At 46.3% G+C, this 11442-nt stretch overlaps 1 protein-coding gene across 3 annotated transcripts in view; it reads right to left on the reverse strand.

Moving 5' to 3' along the window:
• The window catches only part of SLC5A11 (solute carrier family 5 member 11), a 51628-nt gene extending 44417 nt beyond the window's left edge, over positions 1 to 7211 (reverse strand). Inside the window, exons 1-2 of one of the 3 annotated variants that reach the window (XM_029576250.1) lie at positions 6979 to 7211; positions 2241 to 2413 (exon numbers count right to left, since the gene is read on the reverse strand). In XM_029576250.1, coding sequence (XP_029432110.1) covers positions 2241 to 2381 — 141 coding nt within the window. In that variant the 5' untranslated portion in view covers positions 2382 to 2413; positions 6979 to 7211. The other 2 variants (XM_029576249.1, XM_029576252.1) reach the window with 2 other exon arrangements.
• Positions 7212 to 11442: the final 4231 nt, after the last annotated feature.

Consider the following 11442-nt stretch of genomic DNA (forward strand, 5'->3'; position numbering starts at 1 on the left):
AGAGCTCTCGCCTGCGTAGTTCTCTCATGACAGGAGAGATGTTCCCTCCCCTTTATCATCTCTGTCACCCCCTCTGCACCTCTTCCAGTTCTGCTGGGTCTTTTCCAAGCTGAAGAGCTCTCGCCTGCGTGGCCTCTCATGACAGGAGAGATGTTCCCTCCCCTTTATCATCTCTGTCACCTCCTCTGCACCTCTTCCAGTTCTGCTGGGTCTTTTCCAAGCTGAAGAGCTCTCGCCTGCGTAGCCTCTCATGACAGGAGAGATGTTCCCTCCCCCTTTATCATCTCTGTCACCTCCTCTGCACCTCTTCCAGTTCTGCTGGGTCTTTTCCAAGCTGAAGAGCTCTCGCCTGCGTAGCCTCTCATGACAGGAGAGATGTTCCCTCCCCTTTATCATCTCTGTCACCTCCTCTGCACCTCTTCCAATTCTGCTGTCTCTTTTCCAAGCTGAAGAGCTCTCGCCTGCGTAGCCTCTCATGACAGGAGAGATGTTCCCTCCCCTTTATCATCTCTGTCACCCCCTCTGCACCTCTTCCAGTTCTGCTGTCTCTTCCAAGCTGAAGAGCTCTCGCCTGCGTGGCCTCTCATGACAGGAGAGATGTTCCCTCCCCTTTATCATCTCTGTCACCCCCTCTGCACCGCTTCCAGTTCTGCTGTCTCTTTTCCCAGCTGAAGAGCTCTCGCCTGTGTAGCCTCTCATGACAGGAGAGATGTTCCCTCCCCTTTATCATCTCTGTCACCCCCTCTGCACCGCTTCCAGTTCTGCTGTCTCTTTTCCCAGCTGAAGAGCTCTCGCCTGCGTAGCCTCTCATGACAGGAGAGATGTTCCCTCCCCTTTATCATCTCTGTCACCCCCTCTGCACCTCTTCCAGTTCTGCTGTCTCTTTTCCCAGCTGAAGAGCTCTCGCCTGCGTGGCCTCTCATGACAGGAGAGATGTTCCCTCCCCTTTATCATCTGTCACCCCTTCTGCACCTCTTCCAGTTCTGCTGTGTCTCTTCCAAGCTGAGGAGCTCTCGCCTGCGTAGCCTCTCATGACAGGAGAGATGTTCCCTCCCCTTTATCATCTCTGTCACCCCCTCTGCACCTCTTCCAGTTCTGCTGTGTCTTTCTGGAGATGCAGGGACCAGAGCTGCACACAGTACTCAAGGTGCGGGCGCACCAGGGCTCCATATAGAGGCAATAGGACATTCTCCGTTTCTCCTCCGTTCCTTTTCGGGTCATTCCTAACATTCTATTTGCTTTTTCTCCCGCCGCCATACACTGAGCTGAGGATTTCAACGTATTCTCCACAAGGACTCCAAGGTCCTTTTCCTGGTTGGTGACTCCCAACCAGAACCTATAGTTGGGATTAGTTTTCCCCTGTGTGCATCACTTTGCACTTTTCCACATTAAATTTCATCTGCCATTCAATTGCCCAGTCTCCTAGCATCACAAGGTTCTTCTGAACTTCCTCACAATCCGCTGCTGTTTCAATAACTTTGAATAATTTTGTGCATTTGCAAATCTGATTACCTCCCTCGTCATTCCCTTTGTCAGATCGTTTATGAATACATCCAACAGCACCCGTCCCAGTGCCGATCCCCGTGGTGCCCCACTAAGGACCTTTGTCCATTTGGAAAACTGACCAGTTAGTCCTACTCTCGGTTTCTAGCCTTTTAGCCCCTTGCCAGACCACAATAGGACATGACTTTGTAATTTCCTGAGTCTCTCACCTGAGAGCAGCCTCCACATGTAATATTTCTCCCCCATCCCTTGGATTTACTGGCACTCCCTTACCCTGCCTCAGCCCCTTCCATTTCTCCCTTAAGCTTTAAACTGGTACCAATTTGTTGGGAAGAGACAATGAAATACAACAAGAAATGTGTTCTCCAGGTTCCTCAGCACCGTCGGATTTCACACCAATTTCTGTGCAAAGTGACTTCAACACCATCGGTGTCCCATGGGTGGGGGCAGGGGCTTGATATTTGACAATTGAATGCCAAACCCAAATACCACAGAGAGATGTGCATTATGTTTGCTGTGAACTTTTAAATGTTACGATCCTAGGGGTTCACAAGACAATCTCCAAGGGGGTACAGCAGTCATGAAAGATTGAGAAGCACTGCCCATAGCTCATCTCAGCCAGGCTGCTGCAGCAGGCGAGAAGCTGAGGAGAAGAACACACATTCGGCAAGCTCCATCCACACCAAACATGGTTACATTTCCTGAAGAATAAAGAGGATGTCAGAGGAATGTCTTACCCATAATCCCACGGCCAAGACAAAAACAAAGTAGAGCACCAGGACCACAATGTCCACGGCCTCAAGGGTCTGCTGGGGAAAGGCATCCAAGGCAGGTGTGGTGGCAGCAGAGGCAGTGCTCACGGTCGTTCTGCTCTCCATCACTGTGCACACGTGGAAGTGATCTGCACGGTCTGTGTAAAAGATGCACATGGGGAAAGCAGGAGTCAGGCAGTGGCAATGATGCTCAAGCTAGCCTAAGTCAAAAAATCTTTGCAGATAAGCTAAACAACGTAATTCATATGGTGTTAGTCATCTGTTAATGGAAAAGATGGATTTCAAGCAGTATCCTAACAATAGGAGAGTCAAGAAATCCATCAGTGCACAGAAATCTCTCTGATTAAATACAGGATCCAGTGTAAAAGCAGATAAGGATTGATCTATCTGTCCAGCACCCTTTAATGCATGTAGCCATCACTGTGTACAGTATCTGTCTCTCCATCTGTCTGTCCATCACCCTCTAATGCATGTACCCATCACTGTATACCATATCTGTCTCTCCATGTGTCTGTCCATTACCCTTTAGTGTATGTAGCCATCAATGTGTACAATCTATTTCTCCATCTGTCTATCACCTTCTAATGTATGCACCCATCACTGTGTACAGTATCTCTCTACATCTATCTGTCCATCACCCTCTAGTGTATGTACCCATCACTGTGTACAGTATCTCTCTCCATCTATCTGTCCATCACTCTCTGGTGTATGTACCCATCAGTGTGTACAGTATCTATCTCTCCATCTGTCTGTCCATCACTCTCTGGTGTATGTACCCATCACTGTGTACAGTATCTGTCTCACCATCTGTCTGTCTATCACCCTCTAGTGTATGTACCCATCACTGTGTACAGTATCTCTCTCCATCTATCTGTCCATCACCCTCTAGTGTATGTACCCATCACTGTGTACAATCTATCTCTCCATTTGTCTATCACCTTCTAGTGTACGTACCCATCACTGAGTACAGTATCTATCTCTCCATCTGTCTGTCCATCATAAGAACATAAGAACATAAGATATGCCATACTGGGTCAGACCAAGGGTCCATCAAGCCCAGTATCTTGTTTCCAACAGTGGCCAATCCAAGTCACAAGTACCTGGCAAGTAAACATTAGATAGATCACAAGCTACTATTGCTTATTAATTACCGTAATAGTAGTTTGTGGATTTATCCTGTAGGAACTTATCCAAACCTTTTTTAAACCCAGTTACACTAACTGCTGTAACGACATCCTCTGGCAATGAATTCCAGAGCTTAACTATGTGCTAAGTAAAAAAACGCTTTTCTTTGATTTGTTTTAAATGAGCTACTTGCTAACTTCATGGATTACCCCAGGTCCTTCAATTATCTGACAAAGTAAATAACCAATTTACATTAACTTGTTCAAGTCCTTTCGTGATTTTCTAGACTTCTATCATATCCCCCCTCAGTCATCTCTTCACCAAACTGAACAGCCCTAACTTCTTTAGCCTTTCCTCATAGGGCAGCCGTTCTATGCCCCTTATCATTTTGGTCGCCCTTCTCTGAACATTTTCCAGTGCAGCTATATCTTTTTGAAATGTGGTGACCAGAATTGCACACAGTATTCAAGGTGTGGTCTCACCATGGAGAGATACTGAGGCATTATGACATCCTCCGTTTTATTTGCCATTCCCTTCCTAATAATTCCTAACGTTCTGTTTGCTTTTTTGATTGTCACAGCACCCTGGGCCAACAATTTTAATGTCCACCCTGTAGTGTATGTATCCATCACTATGTACAGTATCTATCTCTTCATCTGTCTGTCCATCACCCTCTAATGCTTGCTCCCATCACTGTGTACAGTATCTATCTCTCCATCTGTCTGTCCATCACTGTCTAGAGTATGGACCCATCACTATGTACAGTATTATCTCTCCATCTGTCTGTCCAGCACCCTGTAGAGTATTTATTCCTCTATGTAATATCTTATCTATCTGTATATCCATCTATTTATTCATTCTAGAGTGGCTACCTGGCACCAGGTTATAAGGGACAGATGATTCAGTTCTGTTTTTTCAGTTCCTATTTCAACATAATTTGGGGAATTTCTTCATACGAAAAAACTTTGCAACAGAAAATTAAAACTCTGGGACTATCTTAACTCTTCCATCAGATCCACTGGCGCAGTGACTCCTCTGGCTTCTTCCTTTCATCATATTCTGGGTAACTGCTGGTGAGGGGCTTTGGAATACAATGTGAATGAAAAACAAATGCAATACTGCATATTAAGCCATATCCTTTCCCTCTTAAGAACCTGTTTTTCTAATTCATTCCTTATACTTACGAAATAGAGAACTGGGCAGACACCCATTTTCTGTGGTGACATAACTCTGGCTGGCAGTGATATGCTTCTTACTGCCAGCCCACACATAACAATGGCAAGCACCAGCCCAAAGCTACAAGACTCATGAGTGCCAGCTCACTCTGGCACAATCACAAGCACCAACACACACCACAACAATCACAAGTTATCAATCCACACATAACATTCACAAGCACCAGCCCACCGCATAACATTCACAAGTGCCAGCTCACACTGTAACATTCACAAGCACCAACACACACCACAACAATCACAAGTTATCAATCCACACATAACATTCACAAGCACCAGCCCACCGCATAACATTCACAAGTGCCAGCTCACACTGTAACATTCACAAGCACCAACACACACCACAACAATCACAAGTTATCAATCCACACATAACATTCACAAGTGCCAGCTCACACTGTAACATTCACAAGCACCAACTCACACAACAACCACAAGTTATCAATCCACACATAACATTCACAAGCACCAGCCCACCCTGTAACATTCACAAGCACCAGCTCACACTGTAACATTCACAAGTGCCAGCCCACACTGTAACATTCACAAGCGCCAGCCCACCCAGGAACAATTAGAAGCACCAGCCCACCCTGTAACATTCACAAGCACCAACACACACCACAACAATCACAAGTTATCAATCCACACATAACATTCACAAGTGCCAGCCCACACTGTAACATTCACAAGCGCCAGCCCACCCAGGAACAATTAGAAGCACCAGCCCACCCTGTAACATTCACAAGCACCAACACACACCACAACAATCACAAGTTATCAATCCACACGTAACATTCACAAGCACCAGCTCACACTGTAACATTCACAAGCGCCAGCCCACCCAGGAACAATTAGAAGCACCAGCCCACCCTGTAACATTCACAAGCACCAGCCCATCCTGTAACATTCACATTATGTAAGTATGTTTTAAAATGTGACTAAATTATGTATGTTCAAATATGTGAACCACCTAGACGGATAGTTTACCTACCCATTGTTGCGGTATATAAGACTTTTAAATAAATAAATAAAAAAAAATTCACAAGCACTAGCTCACACTGTAACATTCACAAGCACCAGCCCACCCTGTAACATTCACAAGCGGCAGCCCACCCTGTAACATTCACAAGCACCAGCCCACCCTGTAACATTCACAAGCACTAGCTCACACTGTAACATTCACAAGCGCCAGCCCACCCTGTAACATTCACAAGCACTAGCTCACACTGTAACATTCACACAAGCACCAGCCCATCCTGTAACATTCACAAGCACCAGCCCACCCTGTAACATTCACAAGCGCCAGCTCACACTGTAACATTCACAAGCACCAGCTCACACTGTAACATTCACAGATAGCAGCCTGCAATGAGGAATTTGTTACCGGAGGATGTGGTCAAAGTTAATACCAGAGTTGGTTTCAAAAAAGTTTGAAGAAGTTTCTGTAGGACAGATCCATTGATACTTATTTGCCAGGCAGACATGAGGATTATCACCTCCTAGAACATCTGGGAGTGAGCAACATAAAGGTGATCTTCTGGATAATTGTAACCAGGATTGGTCACTGCTGGAGACAGGATGCTGGGCTCACTGGACCATTAGTCTGACCTAGATTGGCACTTATATTGTGCCTGACTTCTAGAGTTGTCTCTGCGTATACAGAACAAGTGTTCATACAAGTCCTCAGTCTAGAGATTTCTCTCTTCTTCATTTCTATACACTTTCCCTAAAACTGAAACAGTTCAAATGAACACCCCCTTTCCTCCTTAAATTAAGAGCAATATCCACAAAGTTACAAATGCACAAATATAGAGACAGACGGAATACAGAGAGACATGCATACATATCATTATTCATGCTTTTAAATTAATATTTTATACATTATTATTTTATGTATATTGACTGTAAACTGTCAAGATCAGTGCATTGAGTGGGTATACATATTTTAAATAAATAAAATAAAGATATTTACACATTTACAGTCCAAAATCAGACATACCTGTTTTTGATAGAAATGTAAGCATGCATTTCCACATACATTGACATTTACAGAAATACAGACAGTCATTCATAATTACATGTGCACAGTCACAAAGGTGCTCAAAGTCTAAAAAAGACACACATTTACAGGTACAGCGAAATGTGTGCAGAGATACACCTCTACCTCGCCAGCTTCGGAAGCAGCTTACCTGCTCCTGGTGTCTTCCTGCAACTTGTCAGCCTGTTTAAATATTTTCAGAAGCTGTGAAAACTCTCATTCGTCTCATAATTAAAAGATTTACAAATTAGGAAATGGAAAAATCCAGTTTATGAAGTCCGATCAGGTTTAATACCTAACTTACTGTGGCAGGGAGAATGAGTATCAGCCCTGGGTTACTACTGTGCAGGGCAAACTCCAGAGTGAAGGAGGCAGAGCAGAGATGAAGGAGATTGGCAGCGCACTCCTTGTGCTCAGGAACACTTCCCTAGGATGGATTATTTGGAGGAAGAAATACCTGGGCAAGACTCACACCTCTGCCCATCACCAGCTTTTTCTCAATTCTTTCTATATGACTCACAAAGTGTACCAGCAGATTAGAGATGGTAAAACAGAGCACAAAGTACAGAAACTAAAAAAAAAGAGAGTGAGCACAGTGGGAGCAAATGCATGGACCCAGGTAATATGTAACACAGTAACACAGGAACATTGTAACATAGTAACATAGTAACACAGTAACATAGTAACATAGTAACACAGTAAATGACAGCAGATAAACACCAAAAGGGAGCATCCAGGCTGTCCAGCATAAGAACATAAGAAGTGCCAGGCTGGGTCAGACTGAGGTCCATCGAGCCCAGCATCCTGTACATAAGAACATAAGAAGTGCCAGGCTGGGTCAGACTGAGGTCCATCGAGCCCAGCATCCTGTACATAAGAACATAAGAAGTGCCAGGCTGGGTCAGACCAAGGTCCATCGAGCCCAGCATCCTGTACATAAGAACATAAGAAGTGCCAGGCTGGGTCAGACCAAGGTCCATCGAGCCCATCATCCTGTACATAAGAACATAAGAAGTGCCAGGCTGGGTCAGAACAAGGTCCATCGAGCCCTGCATCCTGTACATAAGAACATAAGAAGTGCCAGGCTGGGTCAGGCCAAGGTCCATCGAGCCCAGCATCCTGTACATAAGAACATAAGAAGTGCCAGGCTGGGTCAGACCAAGGTCCATCGAGCCCTGCATCCTGTACATAAGAACATAAGAAGTGCCAGGCTGGGTCAGACCAAGGTCCATCGAGCCCTGCAACCTGTACATAAGAACATAAGAAGTGCCAGGCTGGGTCAGACCAAGGTCCATTGAGCCCTGCATCCTGTACATAAGAACATAAGAAGTGCCAGGCTGGGTCAGACCAAGGTCCATCGAGCCCAGCATCCTGTACATAAGAACATAAGAAGTGCCAGGCTGGGTCAGACCAAGGTCCATCGAGCCCTGCATCCTGTACATAAGAACATAAGAAGTGCCAGGCTGGGTCTGACCAAGGTCCATCGAGCCCAGCATCCTGTACATAAGAACATAAGAAGTGCCAGGCTGGGTCAGACCAAGGTCCATCGAGCCCATCATCCTGTACATAAGAACATAAGAAGTGCCAGGCTGGGTCAGAACAAGGTCCATTGAGCCCTGCATCCTGTACATAAGAACATAAGAAGTGCCAGGCTGGGTCAGACCAAGGTCCATCGAGCCCTGCATCCTGTACATAAGAACATAAGAAGTGCCAGGCTGGGTCAGACCAAGGTCCATCGAGCCCTGCATCCTGTACATAAGAACATAAGAAGTGCCAGGCTGGGTCAGACCAAGGTCCATTGAGCCCTGCATCCTGTACATAAGAACATAAGAAGTGCCAGGCTGGGTCAGACCAAGGTCCATCGAGCCCAGCATCCTGTACATAAGAACATAAGAAGTGCCAGGCTGGGTCAGACCAAGGTCCATTGAGCCCTGCATCCTGTACATAAGAACATAAGAAGTGCCAGGCTGGGTCAGACAAAGGTCCATCGAGCCCAGCATCCCGTACATAAGAAGTGCCAGGCTGGGTCAGACCATCGAGCCCAGCATCCTGTACATAAGAAGTGCCAGGCTGGGTCAGACCAAGGTCCATCGAGCCCAGCATCCCATACATAAGAAGTGCCAGGCTGGGTCAGATCATCGAGCCTAGCATCCTATACATAAGAAGTGCCAGGCTGTGTCAGACCATCGAACCCAGCATCCTGTACATAAGAACATAAGAAGTGCCCTGCTGAGTCAGATCAAGGTCCATCGAGCCCAGCATCCCGTACATAAGAACATAAGAAGTGCCAGGCTGGGTCAGACCAAGGTCCATTGAGTCCAGCATCCTGTACATAAGAACATAAGAAGTGCCCTGCTGAGTCAGACCAAGGTCCATCGAGCCCAGCATCCCGTACATAAGAACATAAGAAGTGCCAGGCTGGGTCAGACCAAGATCACGAGCCCATCATCCTGTACATAAGAACATAAGAAGTGCCAGGCTGGGTCAGACCAAGGTCCATCGAGCCCTGCATCCTCTCCCCATGGGTGTCCTCTTTACTCCCAGTGAGCAGGTCTTCAGCACACTCGTGATCTCAGATGAATCTCCCCGTGGGTGGCCTCTTTACTCCCAGTGAGCAGGTCTTCAGCACTCTCGTGATCTCAGATGAATCTCCCCGTGGGTGTCCTCTTTACTCCCAGTGAGCAAGTCTTCAGCACTCTCGTGATCTCAGATGAATCTCCCCGTGGGTGTCCTCTTTACTCCCAGTGAGCAGGTCTTCAGCACTCTCGTGATCTCAGATGAATCTCCCCGTGGGTGTCCTCTTTACTCCCAGTGAGCAAGTCTTCAGCACTCTCGTGATCTCAGATGAATCTCCCCGTGGGTGTCCTCTTTACTCCCAGTGAGCAGGTCTTCAGCACTCTCGTGATCTCAGATGAATCTCCCCGTGGGTGTCCTCTTTACTCCCAGTGAGCAGGTCTTCAGCACTCTCGTGATCTCAGATGAATCTCCCCATGGGTGTCCTTTTTACTGCCATGAGCAGGTCTTCAGCACTCTCATGATCTCAGATGAATCTCCCCATGGGTGTCCTCTTTACTCCCAGCGATCAGGTCTTCAGCACTCTCGTTCTCTCAGATGAATCTCCCCATGGGTGTCCTCTTTACTCCCAATGAGCAGGTCTTCAGCACTCTCGTTCTCTCAGATGAATCTCCCCATGGGTGTCCTCTTTACTCCCAGTGAGCAGGTCTTCAGCACTCTCGTTCTCTCAGATGAATCTCCCCATGGGTGTCCTCTTTACTCCCAGTGAGCAGGTCTTCAGCACTCTCGTGATCTCAGATGAATCTCCCCATGGGTGTCCTCTTTACTCCCAGTGAGCAGGTCTTCAGCACTCTCGTTCTCTCAGATGAATCTCCCCATGGGTGTCCTCTTTACTGCCAGTGAGCAGCACGCTCGTTCTCTCAGATGAATCTCCCCGTGGGTGTCCTCTTTACTTCCAGTGAGCAGGTCTTCAGCTCTCTCGTTCTCTCAGATGAAGCTCCCCGTGGGTGTCCGCTTTACTCCCAGTGAGCAGGTCTTCAGCACTCTCGTTCTCTCAGATGAATCTCCCCATGGGTGTCCTCTTTACTGCCAATGAGCAGGTCTTCAGCACTCTCGTGATCTCAGATGAATCCCTGATGGGAGGGATCCACTATCAACCAAACAGCTCTTGTCATGCCTTCTGATGGGCAGCCAAATGTTTCTTCCCAGATCTTCTCAAAATAATTTCCCAAACTGAGGTCAAAGAGCACTGGGTCACCATGTGTAGATGGCAGGTCTTCCCCAGCCTGGGGCCTCCAAATAAAGGGTTCCCTATGCCTTCTCACCAAGCTGTGTCCAGGGGTCTCACCAGGCTTCCTACCAATTCAATTCTTTCAAAAGCACAAAATATCCCAGGGAGTGGATAAGCAGGGCAGAGCCCTAACCTAACTCCCAAACTCCCAGCAGAGTTTGCTGAAGTCCTAAGAGAAAGTCCAAAAGACAATATAGGAAGAGCTCCAACATCTCATAAACCTTCAACAACAAGCTACACTGCCCCCAAGCTCTCAGGAGAGAGCTGGTTATAAAATCTCCTGAAGGGGATGGTCATCTCCCTGTTCATCTATCTGAACTGAGAGGCCATTACATAAATAAATCGAGGGCCCTTAGTGACTGACTGGGTTGGAAATGGGTTCAGTGGGAGGTGACAAAGGGGAGTGGTAAATGGCGGTCATTCTGAGGAGAGGAACGTCACTAGAGTTTGTTGGTTTGCCATAGGGATTGGTCCTTGGACTGATTCTTTTCAACATTTTCATAAGTGATATTGCAAAAGAATTGTCAGGAAAGATTTGTCTTTTTGCAGATGATACCTAAACTTGCAGGAAGGTAGACAGCCAGGAAGGTGTAGAAAACATGAGGAGGGATCTAGCAGAGCTTGAGGAATGGTCTAGTCTGGCAGCTACGATTTAATGCTAAAAAATGTTAAATTAAGCATTTGAGTTGCAAAACCCAAGGGAGTGGTACAGTATTGGGGGTGAAATTTTTCTTAACACAAACAAAGAGGTGGGATCTGTATACAGTTCTGGAGACCACACCTTCAAAAGGATATAAACATAGTCCAGATGGAGGCTACTAAAATGGTCAGTGGTCTTCAACATTTTAAATGTTTTCTTAAGGTTTTAGTACACCGTTGTGATGTGATTATGAACAATGGTATATAAAATCTTTTAAATAAATAACATAAAAATAAATCATAAAGCAAATGGGAATATGTATA

This window comes from Rhinatrema bivittatum, chromosome 14 (assembly GCF_901001135.1).
Source record: "Rhinatrema bivittatum chromosome 14, aRhiBiv1.1, whole genome shotgun sequence".
In the NCBI taxonomy this organism is placed as follows: Eukaryota; Metazoa; Chordata; class Amphibia; order Gymnophiona; family Rhinatrematidae; genus Rhinatrema; species Rhinatrema bivittatum.